The 17,390-nt window shown below is 44.5% G+C and overlaps 1 protein-coding gene across 4 annotated transcripts in view; it reads right to left on the reverse strand.

Moving 5' to 3' along the window:
• Positions 1-279: 279 nt before the first annotated feature.
• The window catches only part of LOC146491116 (uncharacterized protein C1orf21 homolog), a 29,710-nt gene continuing 12,599 nt past the window's right edge, over positions 280-17,390 (reverse strand). For all 4 annotated transcript variants that reach the window (XM_085152000.1, XM_085151999.1, XM_085151998.1 and 1 more), the window contains exons 2-6: positions 16,141-16,270; positions 6,013-6,095; positions 4,920-4,987; positions 3,988-4,048; positions 280-2,582 (exon numbers count right to left, since the gene is read on the reverse strand). In XM_085152000.1, coding sequence (XP_085008126.1) covers positions 2,535-2,582; positions 3,988-4,048; positions 4,920-4,987; positions 6,013-6,095; positions 16,141-16,231 — 351 coding nt within the window. In that variant the 5' untranslated portion in view covers positions 16,232-16,270 and the 3' untranslated portion in view covers positions 280-2,534. The remainder of the gene's footprint in view (positions 2,583-3,987; positions 4,049-4,919; positions 4,988-6,012; positions 6,096-16,140; positions 16,271-17,390) is intronic.

The following is a 17,390-nucleotide window of genomic DNA, read 5'->3' on the forward strand; positions in this document are numbered from 1 at the left end:
GGTCTTGGAATCAGGTGATTACAAGCCAAGGTGAGCAACAGCATAGAGTAACCCACCAACAGCTGCATTTGTGTATCGTCACTGTTATTTTCATCACAGAAACAGCAGCTAACCTGTTTAGCTGTGCTCACCTCCACGTAGGCTGCCTCTCCACCTCCACCCACTACTTCTCCATCGCTTTAGTGCTGATATCACATTTTCCCATCAAACCATCCTTCAGAGAGCTTAAAAACTGACACCCACTCCACCCAACAATATTTATCAATCTTTAAAAAAAAAAAAAAAAAAAGGATTCAAGATAAAATTTCAGCGAAGGCCAACACCACAGCCTCAACAGACCCCTGTTCATCTTTACCAGCATGAATGATATTCATTCAGCTGTGTGCCTGCTGCAGCACACTCCTACATCAAGTCTGAGGGGATATACGAGCATATGATTTAAATATATTTTATATTTATATGATTTAAATGTGAGACGAGGTCGTGGCCCCCTGCATATTTTACAATTAAGCTTGTAGATCGTGTTGTTTTAAGCAGGATTTCGTTGCCTCCTGAAGCTCTTTGAATAATCTTTGTGTTTGAGAGATATCACGCTGACCTCCGCTTGACAGTTGGGCTGAATTAGCTCATGCACCCGGAGGGCTCACATTTATATAGATAAATAATTTCAAGAGCCGTGATTTGAATACTTATTAGAGAATTGCTTGACACCTAACTGATTTATTTTGAAAAAAAAATGTGAGTGCCCACGAAGTTGTTGATCATGGCCAAAATATGTTTATATGTATTTATTAGAACGCCTGCAGAGCAGACTGCAGTGCTGAGTCTGTGCCAGCAGGTGGCAGAGCACAGCGCTGCAGTTATGAATGAATGCGCTCTGACTGCATGGCTTCAGGCAGCATGACCACAGAAAAATAGACTGACTTCTCCCTCCTCAGTGCACTACCGGCATCATGGCGCTCCATTACTCTGCTCCGAGTAGCGGGGGGGGCGCACACGCACGCGCGCTCACACATTAACATGGTACACACAGGATCAGAGCTTCTGCGCTTTCTATTTTTAATAGAAAAAAGTATTTAAAATAATACAACAGTAAGTATCCAGTAAAGATGACAACAGCAACAAAACAAAACAAATCAAAGAAAAAGAAAAAAAAAGTGATTAGGTCTGTGTCTCCACGGCAACCATGCATCCTCCCCTTAAGCTCAGCCCAGTTTGCTGCTTCAGTGCCAGTGTGTGTGTGTGTGTGTGTGTGTGTGTGTGTGTGTGTGTGTGTGTGTGTGTGAACACTGAGCCAAAACAGAAATGTGGAGCTACATGGAACACCTCTGACTGATGCACATGAGAGTTTGCTGGTGAAATGAGGAGGACACATTAATGTGTTTGAGTGACTCATATCGAACGTGTGCTGGAATGAGTGTGTGCTACCATATATACAAGAATAGACTGCACGTGCACGTTAGCACGGCTCTGCCAGGTTCTGGTAAAAGGCGGAGGACGGATTGGGTTGAGACAGATGCGGTGAATTATGCAGCTTCACTCTGATTGCTGTGGCGGTGAGGGCGATAATGGCTTTGATGAGGATACACTACGATGGAAGCCAAGAGTAAAACAAACTGAAGAAAAGAACATCATGGAAGGGAAGGGCTTGAGTGAATGATTGGCTGGAACAGAATAAAAAAAAAAAATTAAAAACAAAAACAGGGTCCTTGACTTCAAGGCAGGAGGAGTTGAGTTTCAAATCACCAGCTCGCTCCATATTCTCTCTTATTAAAATATCCCCAAAATATTCCCCCCTTTCTCCGCCTTCCCTCTTCCTCCCTCACCCGATCTCTCAGGCTGCCGCGGCCCAGGCCGGCCTGACTGTAGCCAGGCAGGCCAAAGAGTTCAGTGTGGATCCTGGTAGTGTTAGATATCTCCTTCCCTGCGCTCTTTCTTCTCCACTCGTGCATCTCGAGACACCCACCAACATGTTCCTCCTTCCTGGGCCTCTGTATTTGGGAAGTTCTTTTGTCCAATTGCAGGGGTTAAATATAGACAGACAGACAGACAGGAGGACAGATGGAGGCCTGCGAAGCCACCTTTATCCAGCTCGAGGAAACGGCCGTGCCCAACCCGACAGAGGCGAGTCCTTCACCGAGTTCACGCGATGTGTGGACATCCGTCATCGCGTCATCCTCCATCCCTCCCTCCTTTCATCTGCCTGTCACTTCATCCCTCGCCACCTCCATCTGTCCACCCGGGGCCTGAAGGGGTGAGGCGCTAAGTAAGGAGGGCTGTATAGTCTCTGAAGAAAGTTTTCTTTATGCCATTCTCTCTCTCTCTCTCTGTCTCAAGCATCCCCCACTCTTTCACTTGTATTTAAAGTATTATCTTTGCCACATGTTCAACAACTCACAAAATCATACCAACATAAAGTGTCCTGTCAACACCCCATTGGTTAAACACTGATTTAGCGCTCTCTCAGGCACACGCGCACACACACACACACACGGTGAGGCTCTCTGTGGGGGTGACTCCTGGGGGCCTCTGTGCTATGTCCCATCTTCCTCCTCCTCCTCCTCCGAACAGTAGTCTCGTCCCTGCAAACAAAAGCATGACTATGAGAAGAGCCGACACCTGTTACACCACCTCATTTACACAGACCACCATCAGTCTTGCAGGCACCCGATAAAGTACTCAAAGGTGGGCTAAACTAGCTGCTCTCCTTTCCTCTGCAGAGCTTCTCCAACTCTCCTCAAAAAAGCTCTGAAATCACAGGACGCCTCAGAAGGACGCCGAGTGCAGTACTGGAATATTTCCCCTCTGTATTACTTTATAGTAATGATGCTTTTCAAATTAAAAGACTTACTTCAACGTTAATGTGACATGTTTTCTTTTTTCAGATTTGCCGATTGCACTCATGATGTTTTGATTAAAACACCAGATAGTAATTAAAGCTCCATTAACCGGCTTTATTTTTGGGCCACATTAACATATTATGACCCGATTGCATTTATACAAGAAAACAGCGGCCTAGTAAAAATCCATCATGTAACCCTATCCATCAGACTCTGTATCACTATCATTCATCTGGAGATCTGTTTTTTCCTCCAGCATTCGCCGTCATTCTCATTTGTGTAGCTCTCTGTTGACGTCAAACAAGTCACAGAGCTGATTTATAGAATCGCATTAAATCTGTGCCATGGCTGGAACGCGGCTTTAACTACACACTGCAGTCACAGACCATAATAGCTGTGACTGTTTGGAGGCAACATCCAGTGTAAACACAGTACATCAGTCTGATTTTAGGTCCCCGTCACACAGGCCTAGAGACCGGTTGCAGAGCGGTTGCAGAGCGGTTGCTGGCAGTTGCACCTCCCCGTGATTTGGTCACTCATAATTTGCAGGGAACATTCAAACTTCTCCAAGTTCCATAACAGTTTAAAAGAGAAGATGACTGCACTTCTTTATGTTATTTAAATGTTCCACCTCTCATCCAAGAGGCTCCTTTGGGTCTGATGGATGAGAAGGAACGCCTTTGAAAAAGACCACGATGACCAAAAACCTACGTGGACGTACTCTCCGATTTCAGCTGCAACCAAAACAGGTCCCAGGGTGCAACTTTTACTCGCAACTCCTGGAATCAATTCTAGATGTTTGAAATGTTTGAAATATATCGAATACACCAACATTTTACCATCTTCACGCCGTAGCTACGTTTCCTCACCCACGTTTCAAGGCCGAGGTGAAAATTTAAATCCGTCATAGCGAAGCTGAATCGAGGATTACTCATTTCACTTTGGGTGCTTCTGACTGTTTATGAGCTTGCAGCGTAATTCAAGAGGCAGACTAAGAGCAGCGAGCGCTCATCACCGTGGCGATCACCTGTTCCTCCCCCTCGGTGAGGGAGATGTTTAATGGTTTAGGATCCAGCTGTTATTTTAAATGCCCTGCCCCTCCTTCACTGCAACCCTCCCCAACAAACCCCACTTCCAGCCTCCTCACCTTCTCAATCTTCTCATCCAGCATCCTGAAAAATTCCTGCTGGCTTTCTGACGTGTGAATGCTGAGAGACACAGACACAAATGGAAAAGTTAGAGAGGGGTGGGGGGGGGGGGGGGGGGGGGGGGAGGAAGTTGGAGGATGGAGATGAGGAGTAGGAGGGAGGCAACAAATACATCATGAGAATTTCCCATTACAACCCCCCCCACACACACACATACAGCACAGACACGCACACACACACACACAGACACGCACGCACGCACACACATCCCTCACCGCAGTGTGAGAAACAGTTCTGTTCGGAGGATTTTAAAAGATCATTTAATAAAGAATTAATGCAGCAAAAGACTAAAGACTGCAGCCGGCAGCAGCCGTGATGTACGCATGCAGAGGCTCATCAACATGCACGCAGCGGGGGCCGGCCACGAGGCAGGATTACAAAAGCCAGACACAAAATATCGCTCGCTTCACGTCTAACATTAACATACTGAGGTGACAACTTAATGGAAGCAGCCGCTTATGAACGCATCAGTTCAGCCAGATTCAGACGCGCTTCAATAATCATTTCTGTTTGTTTTTATTAGAACTCGTTAGAATAAAAAGGCTCCAGCTTGAATTCGAGTGAAATAACGTTCAGCCAGATAACCTCGGCTTATTTTTCATTCGCAAGATTATTTCACATATTTCTAGGTCCCCTTTCTACTGGCTGCATGGCTCTGAGAGGGGGCCCCCACCACAGTTTAAGAACCTCTGGCTCAACAGTTCATTTTGAACATTGAAAACAGCCGAAATCAGCGTGGAAAGAGAAACTGTGGCTTCCTCTGTCACAAAACAAAAAGAAAATATATTAGGTAATGTGAGAAAACTGTACCTTTGACATTTGTCTTTCAAATTGCATGTTTACGAGATTAAACCCGCTACTCATGACTTACTTGGATTTGATGTTTGGTGCAGGAACCTCTTTCTGCTGTTTGCCCTTGTGCTGAACATTACTCTTCTCCTGAAAACGCACGCGCATGCACACCATTAGTTTTCATTATCAGCTGATAGATACGTTTAAAACAAACAGCTACATCAATGGAAACAAATGTCACATCAAACCTGGATTATCAAATTACAATCCTCACCCAGACGGCACTGCGCGACAGTCGTGGGACACGAGAAAGAAGCATAATGTATGTATGCCTAATAAAACTGATTATCGGCTCTGATGAAGGTTGATCACCATGCATCCGTTTCCTGCTGTGTTTCCGCAACATGCATTTTCCACCTCTGAGTCTCTGAGTGAGGATTACTTTGTGAGAGCAAGCAGCTACACGGATGCTGGTCAGACCGCAAACGGCGGACGGACCGGGCTATGTAAAAACGCAGCTTGCGTCTCACAACAACTCATTTGGCGCTATATAAATAAAACTGTATTGAATACAGTGCTTATCTGTTGTGTCTGTACTGAAAATACGCATGTGAGACGGTATGACTCATGACTGCAGACCAAAACTACCTACAGGTAAAATAAAATAACGTGAACCTGAATATGAAGGCAGACCTAATTTACATGACGCTCATTCTTTTCAGTCAGTTAGTGATCTGGAGAGGATAAAAACCTGTTTTTGCAAGTTTCACCTTTTTGAGGAATAATGCATCCAAACATTATTATGTAACAGGGAAGCTGTTCTGCAAATTTCTGAAGCAGAATGACTTTCCCAGTCACGATATAGTACGTCTTTGCACCACTGAAGACCTAAAAGTTTTGCAGGAGGGAGTGAAACCAACCGAGCGATCAGCCCACACATTCCACACACGCCTCGTGTTGTTTCTACCTGCATGCGAGGCAAGTTTTGTGTGTGTTTTTTGCACTAAGACAATGTGTGTGTGCGTGCAGGCTGGTCAGGCTGACGGAGCCGCCTCTGGACACAAACAGCAGTCTGTTCGCCTCATCTGATGGACTGTCAGGAAAAGGTCTGCGAGTCTGTGAGCGGATGACAGGCTGTCAGCGGATGGTGTGCGCGTGTTTGTGTGTCTCACCAGGTTCTCCTGGTTGCGTGCATTCACTCGGTTTTCATCCCCTCTCATGTACTTCACCTCCTCCACTCCCTTCTTGTATTCGTCTGGAAAGAGAGAGAATGAGGGATGATTAAAGGAGGGAGGAAAGAACAATAAGTTGCATTTATCAGAAGAAACAGGGACCAAATTCCTTTCAGAAATAGTTTAAGAACGGCTCGTCAGCCTTACTGTAACCTCGCTGCAACAGCAACATGGCCAGCGACTATTCCATTGATTGTTGTTATAATTGGTTCAAGGTAATCTGATAACTATGACCTGATGGGGTGTACTGAAAAGTGGAGATGACAGCTGAGGGATAAGCAGGAGGACACAAGTTTCTATTTTAGCTACAGCAATTCATCTGATGAGAGAGAAAGCAACGACAGGCAGACACCGAGGGAGAATAAGTGAGTAGTGGGTATGTGAAACAACATAAACAATGTTTACAACCTGGCTCACGTCCATCGAGGTCTTCAAGGTCAACTTCATGATTTTGTCATGAAAACTGACAAAAAGCCTTAGAACGTGTGCATATTGTCAAAACATAAAAAGTAAGATTTAAAATGTCAGATTTGACCTCTGACCCTCCTTTATGGTGAACAGACTGATCTGAAGGTCAGTTATATTTAATAACTGACCTTATTTAAATGTTGCATTGACAACATATATGCTTACAGGGAATGTCACACAGGGATCGTGTTACTTTAATATGACTTTTTTTTAGACACATAACAGTAACAGATTAGAACCGTTTCAATAAATGTACAATTACTAAATGTGTAACCGATGGAGTGAATGCTACATGTGTACTATATGCACACAAATATATGGACGATACTCTACTGTTCCCTTAAAAGTACACAGTGCCCAGAGAGCGAGCTGCCTGGGCGGATGTTTGTGCTCTCCGGCTGCTTCTTGTTGTATTTTAGATGACATTAATGAGCCTTTAAAGACCAAAGTGAACACACTGTACAGTTCCAGTATGATGAGGTCTACTGCCAGCCATGTGTTTATCATGTTTATTGAGGATTATTAATGATCAGTGATGTGGGATGCATTGAAATGTTTTTTCGTACCTTTAGGCAAGCTCTTAATAAGAGTGACCGTAACGTGAAATGATATGTACGGCACATTTGCGTAACCCTGAGCCCCGCCTAACCTTGAGCAACAACACAAGCTCTGCTGACTACCTCGTAACTGATAAAGCAGCTGAGAAGGCGATAAGTACCAGTGGCTTTATCTCTTACACACTTTGTATTTTGCCCCCACGCTCTCTCTCTGCAGTGTGTCTGTCGTCGTGACGTCAGTCTATGCCCCCGCGTAAGGGTTCGCCCAACTCCTCACCTGATGTGTGCTTAAGCCCACAATCACCTGTGCTTTTAACATCGCGCACGTGTGTCTTTAGAGCCGAGTATCGGCGTGCAGCTGAACGACGCTCATTCGAAATAATTAGCGAGAGAAAGCGAGAACGCTGGCAGAGATTAAGAGAAAGAGACGAGAGAAACAAATGCCAGCTCCTTTTCTGCTGTTTGTCTCAGGAATGTAAACGAGTCGGAGCAAAGCAGCTCCTGTCTGAACATGCCGACAAACACACACATAGAGCGCTGTAACACAGCACAGGCTCACCGAGCTCAGATCTGCTCTGTAAACACAAGTGCATACGGTGCTACTGTTGGAAACAGTGCTAAGAGCCATTTCCTCTGCTCTCCTGATGGCAGAGGGGCAACAGCATCAATTTCAAGCTATATAATCTGTTTTTTTAGGGCAGAGACAAACGAACAGAGGGGGTAAAATTAGCAGCGGCTGCTGGATTTACACTAAATCAGCCTAAACTGGAATTTTAAAGCAAGCATTGAGGAGCATGTGGCATTATAATTTGGGTGAGCTGCAGCCTGAGAGGTTAAAGTGTTTGAATGTTCTGCTTCTGTCACAGGATGGTAGCTGAACGCGACGATAAACGGCAGACAGATCAAAGTGACCCAGCTTGCACCAATCAAGAGTCATCACATCACAGACTTTGCTTCGATTTAGATAGGAGCAAAGAAAGTGGTCACGCTGCGCGAGTTGTATGTGAAGCGTGCGTGCGTGCGTGCGTGCGTGCGTGCGCGTGGCACGCTGTGTCACAAGAGATGACATGGGTGTTTCGTCACATCGATGCTGGGCTCGCTTTGGGTGAGAGGGAGGGAACCCGTCGGAGAGGGGAAAGATGAAAGGGAAGAACTATTTTGAGAAGCCGCGATTTTGTGATGTGGACGTCGTTCACATCTCTGATTACAGAGCGGCGCTCCGCGCTGACCTTAAGGTACCGGCAGTAAAAGTGTGTGTGTGCGTGTGTGTTCACATGTGTGTGTGTGTGCACAAGCATGTTTCATTGCAGATAGAAATGGAAACGTCTTTGAATCAGCATGTTTGTCATTTCATGTGAGTGCGGCGTTTGTTTGGGTATGAGTCATTTAAATTGCCTTATTTAAGCGCGCGTATGTGTGTGTGTCTGCTCTCATAGCTCTCGCTGGCCTGTCCTGTGGCTATGTCACTCTGTCCTTCCTGCTGTGTGTCCTCCCTCTCAGCCAGCCTGGCTACAAGCCATCATCGGTCTGGCCGTGACACTCACACCTGAACGCGAACCCTCATCTCTAACAGGCGCACACACACCAACTATTGCTCCAATGAAATGACAATCAGCTTTGAAAGGAGAAGAGAGAAAAACATTGTTTATGATATTTTGAACAGAAATCTTGCCGGCAGGGATAAAATGATGAAAAACAGGAAGAGAAAGAGAGAAACAGTTTATTACTGCAAGGCCCGTTTAACATTTCGGCTGGAGTCACTGAACTATTGGAGGAAGGTCATACAGTTAACTACAACTGAACCAAAGCACTGGCTGTGGGAACACGTTAGGAAACACCTTGTTAACGCTTCAAAACCATCTTAATACTTTATGGCACAGATTCAGCACACTGCTGGAAACATCCTCACAGCTGCTGCATCCATGACGTTTACCGCATCCTAAAGTTGCTCTATTGGATCCGATTACAGGGAACTCATCATCAAGAACAAACCAGTTTGAGACTATCTGAGCTATCGGAAGATGGGTACGGTGTGGACTGGCTCTTACATAGAGCTTTTCTACTCAAAGCATGTCAGAAAGCCTGGGGTGGCTTTAGCTCAGGTGGTAGAGCAGGTTGCCTACTAATCGGAAAGTTGGTGGTTTGACTCCAGTCTGCATGCAACAACTGAAGAGTGAATGTGTTAGCTGGGTGAGCTGGTGCAGACTGCAGCTTCACTTTCCTGTATGTAGCTCACAGGAGCCGTTGCAGCCCATGTGCTTCAAGCTTCAACATGCTATGGATTCAGAGATGTTCTTCTGCACAACTAGTTTGTAATGAGTGGTTATTTGAGTTATTGTTGCCTTCCTTCCAGCTCAAAGCAGCCAAACCAGTCAAATCATATCATCTCTGTGACAGCGGAGGCGGCCACGTCGGAAAATCCCAGCAGAGCAACAGTATCTGGAACACTCACACCAACAACTACATTTACAGTCACTTAAAATCAATGAGCATCCTTCCCCACCCTGGCAATTCGTCTGAACTTCAGGTCATCTTGAAAATGTCTACATGCCTCAGTGCCCTGAGTTCCTGCCATGTGATTGGCTAATTAGATGTCTGTATTAGATTAGACTGAGAGGTCACGACTGACTCAGAGCCCTTACGTGTTTATTAAAATGCCAAAAAGATACTCTGATATCTCATCTCTGAGTAATACTCCCACACATTATCACCGAAATAGCAAACTGATAACACAACTAATAAAAGTTATTGACTCATGATTAATCAGTAAAGTAAGTAAGAGATGCAGGAGACACGCCGGGTGCCGGTATGTGTTCCCAGAGACTGACACAGCTGCTCACAAATGAAAGTCAGTTACAGCTTGTCTCTCACTGTCACTAAAATTCTTCCAAGATGAAAGGAACCTGAGGAAAGTCTCATCTGTGTGAAAACAGTCAAACTTCACGTAAAAAGAAAAACATTAAGTGGAATTTGCAGTGTTGGGACAGCTTCTCAGAAATATCCAACACTGAGACAGATCATGCTTTTGTTTGATGAAGGCTCTCGTCTGATCTATCGTAACGAGAAAGTTACAAGCGGAGAAGATTAGCGCAGGCTCTCTGCTCATCTGCGAGCTGAGTTGATGGATTCAATAAGTAAACTTTACTGCATAAACACGACTTTCAGAGAACTCTTACATACGGATGAGACCTCCTGTATGCATAAAGAGCTTAAAAACTTCTTGTGTGCATTAGAGCCTCTCCTTGATTATTCCAGTGACGTCAGGGGATGGATGGCACCGAATTTCCTTAATTTTAAAGGAAAAGAAAACTGGGGTCATGCTTTTTAAATCCAGTAGCTCCAGCTGTATCTATAGAGCAACTGCCTCTTCTCTCTCTCTCTTCTTGCTGCTACTTCAATCGTGAAACTGCTTAACGATCAGCTGATCGGCTTTTCTGTCGCGAGTCCGTCTCTCTTCTTTGTTTTTGGCCCATTTCTCACCAGAAAGAGGAAACCAGCGGCTGAACAACAGCAGCACTATTAAGCTTGATAAGCTGTTGTTAGAATTTATTTAATATTACTTTCTAGACCAGGATCTTTTTCTATGCAGCTGACGGCTGGTAACTGTGCAGGGGCGGATCTAGCAAAGTTTAGCCAGGGAGGCCGATAGGGCATGAACAGGGAAAAGGGGGCACAAAGACATACTTTTCTTTCTTATTCTCATTTAAAATATCTAGCTTTTAATTATTTAATAATTATCTGAATCTTACACCCAAAGTTTTAATCTGATGTAAAATGTATAGAAGTCCATTACTGTATATAGTAACTGTTAAGTCTAATATACCCTAGTACTTTTTAGTAGTAGTACTTTTTCCTTTGGGAAGGTACCATCTGTGCAGTCTGCAATTCTGTTGAAGAAAGATGTTGAATCTATTTAATTATTCTTGAAAAATAATTTATTTCTGTGAATTTTTTTCACCCTGCATCAAATTAAAGTTGATTACATTGATTAAGCATCATGAGGAAGAGGGTGGTTCCCTATTTTCTTTTGCTGGGAGTTTGCAACCCTATTAGTTAGGTTGCTTAATATTTCTGCTAAGTACTCTTTAAAATACCAGAATAGGGAGGATGGGGTAGGCTTAACTTTATTAGATTGATCAGTGTTGCTGATCTATGAAATATTTTGGGTGCAGTGTGTTTTTTGTTTTGTTTTTTTGTTTTTTTACATACAGGTATAACAGAATAGCTTTAGTGTTGTTGTTGTTTTTTAACTTGAGTATGAACTTATACAAAAAGCAGCAAGATATTAAAAAAACAGTTTTACTGATTAAAAAACACACTATATCGGATTCATATCGGTATCGGCAGATATCCAAATTTATGATATCGGTATCGGTATCGGACATAAAAAAAAGTGGTATCGTGCCATCTCTAATCCCTACCTTTGACTTTTCCTCCTTGGCCATACATGAAAAATCCAGCATCACTAATTTAGGTGTGAAAATGGACCCCAGCCTAAAACTTAACTGCCACATGCAAGTCAAGTCCTCCCTGTTTTTAAGTGCTTTCAGTTGAGGCAGCTGTCAAAAATCAAGCCCATCCTGTCTAGATGCCACCTAAAGGCATCACCTCTCATCTGGATTATTGTTACTCTGCCTCCCTCTCACGTCTACACCCGTTACAAAAACGCTGCTGCACGATTTTCATGACCCTGTTTCGGCTTGTGGCCTTCATCGGGGTCATGATGAAGCCGAAACGCGTTGGTCTGGTAACCTAATAACTTCACCTACGTCCCAGGTGCATGGAGAAGTTGCGCCAGAAAAGCAAACGAGAGCACATAACTCAGATTTTAGCGTAGTACTATTTCAAATCTGGCATTTATGAATGAACTTGTAGCTGATTCATTGTTTTACACTTGTTCTCTCATTTTCTTTTTCTACAGCACTTATGTTGTTTTTAAGTGCTTTGGAAATAAAGTGATGATCGTGATGAAGTGCATGGGAGCAGATATGCATACACAGACACTTGTGCTCATTTCCAGCTCCATAAATTTTGTTGTTGGACTCCAGAGTAGCGTCCTGTGATTTTCTGCTTAAAACAATCTTTATTTATCTTATACTGGACCTCAGGACATTCTGATTGGCTGCCCTTCACAGAAGATTTCAGCCGCAGGTGGTTGGTACCAAGGTCGGTATGACCATCCGCCATTTTAACAGTAGAAAATGAGGAAAGGAACAACAGGTCAGCGCAGGGCTGGACTGTATTTGAGCTGTCTGTGCATGACTCTGAGTTAGCTTCCTCTTTAGTTCAACTTCTGTAATCAGCTGTGGAGCTTGTGGCTTCTGAAGATCACTGAATGAATCAGGGGGGTTTTTTTGCCTCCCCTCTGAACACCGTCCCACTTAACCACTGAGCTGCTGATGAGCCCTCGAGTGTTTAAAAGCTCTGTACGGATGATCATCACTACAAAGAGCTGGTGCATTTGTAAAGTTTAAAGGAAGGAGTGTAATCGAACTGATTAGTATTACATCACTGAGTTCACTGAGACTCGGGAGAATCTGACAGATGAAATTCGTGTTCAGATGTGCGGAAGACAGTGCCGGTTTTTAAAATCTCTCAGCTGCAGCCCCGAGGGTGTTCAACAGTGTGAGAGCAGGTGCAGAACAAGTATAAAAGCACAATTCAAATGTCAGCCTAGCGCACATGCAAATGTGATATAAAAGGTCAACAAGTACAAACATAGGTGCCTTGTTTTCAGATATTAGAGCTGATAGGGAGGATAAAATTAGTAGAAATCTATTTTTCTACTAATGTGCGTCAGGGAAAGACAATACTTTAAAAACTTCCTTTTACTCTCAGCACACTGAGGTCTGAGGCATCTTTCCAGGTCGCAGCCTGCTCTGCAGCAGGTTGTGTCTGCAGCAGAAGTTAACATTGCAATGTATACCAGCAAGAAGTGAACTGCCTTCATAATACTGAATTCTTCTTCTCCTTCTTTTCCATAAGTGGTCATCCCAGCATCCACCTCTGTCACACCGACCCTCTGCATGTCCTCCTTCACTACATCCATGAATCTTCTTCACCATCCTCTCTGCCTCCGCTGCACATGTGCAAACCATTTCTGCCTCTCTGACTCTGAGCTGTCCCTCTGATGGATTCATTTCTGATGCTGCTCTCACCTCTGGTTCCAAGTCTATCTTTCCATCCCAGGGATTGAACCGGTGACCTTCAGGTCTGTGTGCTGCCCCAGAGAGGAGTCGTTTTCACTCGGCACGCAACGTACACAGAAACAATGTCATTTGTGACTTTGGGCCGTCAGCTGTGTTTTGTGTTCTTCGAGTTGAACGGGGAAACGACGGCACAATCGGTTAATTCAAGAAAGCAACTGGTCTGTTTTTTGTTTTTGTTTTTCATCTGCGATAATATTTCCAAGGTCTGATTCTCATTCAGCAGTCCGATAAAGAAAGCCCAGAGTTTCTTTGAACAATAATTTCTGAGCAATCCCGTTTTACTCCCAGGAAGTGATTGTAGCGTTGTCTGCTTGTGGCACCGAAGGACAGTAACATGTTCATTCAGTGAGACGGTCGAACCTTCCAGCACAAAAGCTGAGATAAACACTGAAACTGCACACCGCCTTGTTTTCTATAAATGTTGAGCTGCCACATATACAATCAGATATACTTGCTATCTCAACTCTAATCTCCTCTGACTGTAATTATTACAGACATCAGCAGCACGATGTTGTGGAGAGTGTTGCTATTTTCCCTCGTCGTCCCCTCAGCGTTTGTGTAATGGAGCTGAGCCTTTTCCGGTTATTGTGCGAGAGCGACTGAGAGAGGGTTGGGGAGGGGAGGGCAGGGCATTTGGGGGGTGGGTTAGGGTTAGCGGCCAGAGTCTGAATATCTGGGACACACAAATACACACTCACGCACACACAGAGCGCACAAGGACAGACTGATTGCCAGAATATCTGTTGGAGGAAGATTTGCGTGAGCATGAATAGGGCTTACTGTCTAACCGAGCACACTGATATGAAAACATCAGCGCATACGTGAATGCAAACACACCGACGCGCAGCCCGCTGGGGTTACACTCGTGTGCGTAGGCTGACCAGAGCCGGCCAGTGTTTTCCGCCTAAGTCATGAGAAGTAAACCGGATGCTGCGAGCCAGTTTGGCAGCGGTTGTAAAGGGCGGCGAGTCGAGTGGGAAAGAATGACTGCACAGTATGTGACGACGACAGCGACAGCAGAAAGATGTGCACGCGAAGCGGGTGACGATAAGGAAGGGCGGCATTAAGAAGGGAGATGCTTTTGGGGTTTTGAGGCCTGGGATAACTCTAATCCGCACAATCCAGGTCACTTCCATCTCTACCTTCACACACACACACACACACGTCGGGTATTCATATCTTGTGGGGACATCTAATTGACATAATGCTTTCCCTGGCCCTTTACCCTTAACCTAACCATCAAAAATGAATGTCTAACCCTTACCCTAAATCTAACTATAACCCAATTGTAACCCTGACGCTAAAACCACATTTTGAGCCTCAAAAATGCCTTAAAATGTGTGGTTCCCATAAGGGCTGTTGGCCCCCACAAGTATAGTAATCGTCCAATTTTTGGTCCCCACAAAGATATCCCCACACTCACTCAAATAGTAGTCCATCCCATGCACTGCCATTCCAGATTTCCCTTTAACTGACAGTGAGACTAGGGGATAGGATGGGACTAAGAGGGAGGAAGGAGGAGGGGATGTGAAAGGACACAAGGTTCTGACCTAATGTTGTGCCAGAGAAGAGAGGAAAAGAGCTGGGAGAAACACTGGGAGATGAAGGCAGGAAGAGAAGGAGGAGGGAAGAGAAGGGGGTGCAGAGACCCAAAATAGTGTGACAGAGAGAAAAAGGAAGAGAAGTGCGAGGCCTTGAAAGGGGGGACGGGAAGACACAGAAGTTGAGAATAGATTGAAGAAAAAAAAAAGGCCTGCAGCACCAAAATACGTCACTCTCTTCCTCTCTAAAGGAAAAAAAATGTTCATCTCATTGCTCTCCTTCATGTCTCCTTGCTGCGTTCTGGCACTGCTCAGAAGACAAAGCGGGAGACGAGAGGGCAAAGAGAACAGAGAGGAACACGAAACAGGGCAGGAGCAGAGTTAGAGAGGGGGTTACAGGGAGGAGGTGAGAGGCTGGAGAGGAGTTAGAAACATCAGAGGGAGAGGGGGGATGACAGATAGACAGAGAGAGGGGACCTCCTGTGGATCATCATCTGCCACATCCATTCACCCGCCTGCAGCTATACCAGAGTGTTGCTCCTAATTCTTAATCGCTGTTAATCCCTCCGCCACCCATCATCTCTCTCCGGCTCCAGCTTTTATTCCTGCCCCTCATTACACAACAGCCGGCTACACACTGCTAAAGCAAAGGGAGCAACTAAGGACCGTAGTATATTCATTACTAATTAATCTCTCTGCATTTTTTATTAATCAAATCTACAAAATTAGGTCGTGTTTGGGAGACACATTTGTAGAAAGTGAACATTGTTAAAACTGTTGTTCTTTTGAGCTAATCCAGCTGTTTTCCAACCTTTCTGGCTGGTTACCAAAGCAGTATGGACTCGTGATGCCCATCAAACACCCTTTGTCTGCTTTGTGACAGCAGTTTACCGTTTACAGTTTCAGAAACCTTCACTTTTTACATTTTTAGTATTTGATGTCAGTGAGAAGACGTTTCTCTGTTGTTCTACTCTAATAAAAACGCAAGAATAGCAATATGGAGATGGAACGAACATGCCAGGTCCCCTCCAAGGACACGACTCAACGCCGTCATCTCACTAACTGGTTACTTCCTCTCTTACACGAACTGTCAACACAGACATCTCCAATAAAAGTGGCGGTGTTGACAGTTATTGTCTGAATTGGAGAACTTTACACTCCGACGAAGTACCGTGAGCTGTAACAATGAGGATGTATATTGTGTGGGCAGGCGGGGTAATGGGTCCACGCTGAGCAATCAACTGAGTGAAATGGAGCAGTGAAGATTTTATTGACATCCGTTCGCGAACTGACCGGTGAAGACGTCGCCGTTGCTGTAGGCCTTGCCGCGTCCCTCCTCATCGCTGGGCACGGCCGACACCTGCTTGGCCGAGGTGCAGCCCATGGCCTCACACTCTGAAACTTCTCCTCATCGCACTCTCACCTGCACAGAGAGAGAAAACAAGACTTCGTATTCACAACAGACACAATAAAACGAACAGCGCTGTTGTTTTTACGGCGCTCTGTCAAACGTGATCGACGGTTTGAGCTTTTATGGGTACTCCCGATCAGTGCAAAATGTCGTTTATGTTGTGTGTTTTTTTCATGCAGCACGACCCTCAGAGATGACTTATCTTTCCCATCCTTTCCATGCCTCTGAATCAGGAAACCAAAGCACACTTCACAGAAGTGTGAATTCACACCTGACATTAAGAGGCTCAGTAGAAAGAGAAATGCACATTTATAGCGCATGCTGCAGGTTATTACTTCCTCATAAGAGTTTCTTTCAGAGCTAAATATAGCCACTACCATTAAATACATGGAGCAGCAGCAGCGGGGGTGCAGTGCAGGGTAAATAAAGAGCATAACCCATCTGATATATGCTTTATGCTTTTTATTCCTGTTATACAAAACACCAAAAAAACTAAAAGAAATGCATAAATAAATAAATGTGTTTGGTGAAACTGAACACAAATGTATTTAAATGTGAAAACTTACAGAGCTATTCACACCTGAATATTTGGACTTTTGATCTGAAAACACTACTAAGTGATGTTTGGAGGAAACCTCTTGGTTGCCTGCGCAAACAGCAACATCAGCATCCGTACCTTTGGCTGCTTGGTGAATATTCACCACCCTCAAAGTTTTGTTTGTCTCCAGCTGTTAAATGTCCAGTTCCCTCTTTTGCTAAATGCCAAACTATGTTCCTCCGATAGATGTTTGCCGTCTGTCTGCAGTGGGCCGTGAAACTGCCAGTGTAAAATACACTGTGTCTGTGAAAACTAAATTAATGGGTGAGCTAAAAGAGTGAAGCTGTTGGTCTAAACAACCAAAAATAATTAGCTGAACTCTACCCGTATCACAGGAGCTGCAGGTGAGCTGATCAGTGACACAGTTCAGGTGTTATTTAGTCTTTGGATTCATTAATACAGAGTTAATGACTCTGCACTTATCACAGTCATTAATTGCAGAGTTAAAATAAAAACTAATTACAGCACAGCCCGCATAGATTTTGAGCCAGATAGCAATGCTGATTTTTATTAGTGAGAAGATAATATTAATAT

This window comes from Neolamprologus multifasciatus, chromosome 23, assembly GCF_963576455.1.
Source record: "Neolamprologus multifasciatus chromosome 23, fNeoMul1.2, whole genome shotgun sequence".
Taxonomy (NCBI): Eukaryota; Metazoa; Chordata; class Actinopteri; order Cichliformes; family Cichlidae; genus Neolamprologus; species Neolamprologus multifasciatus.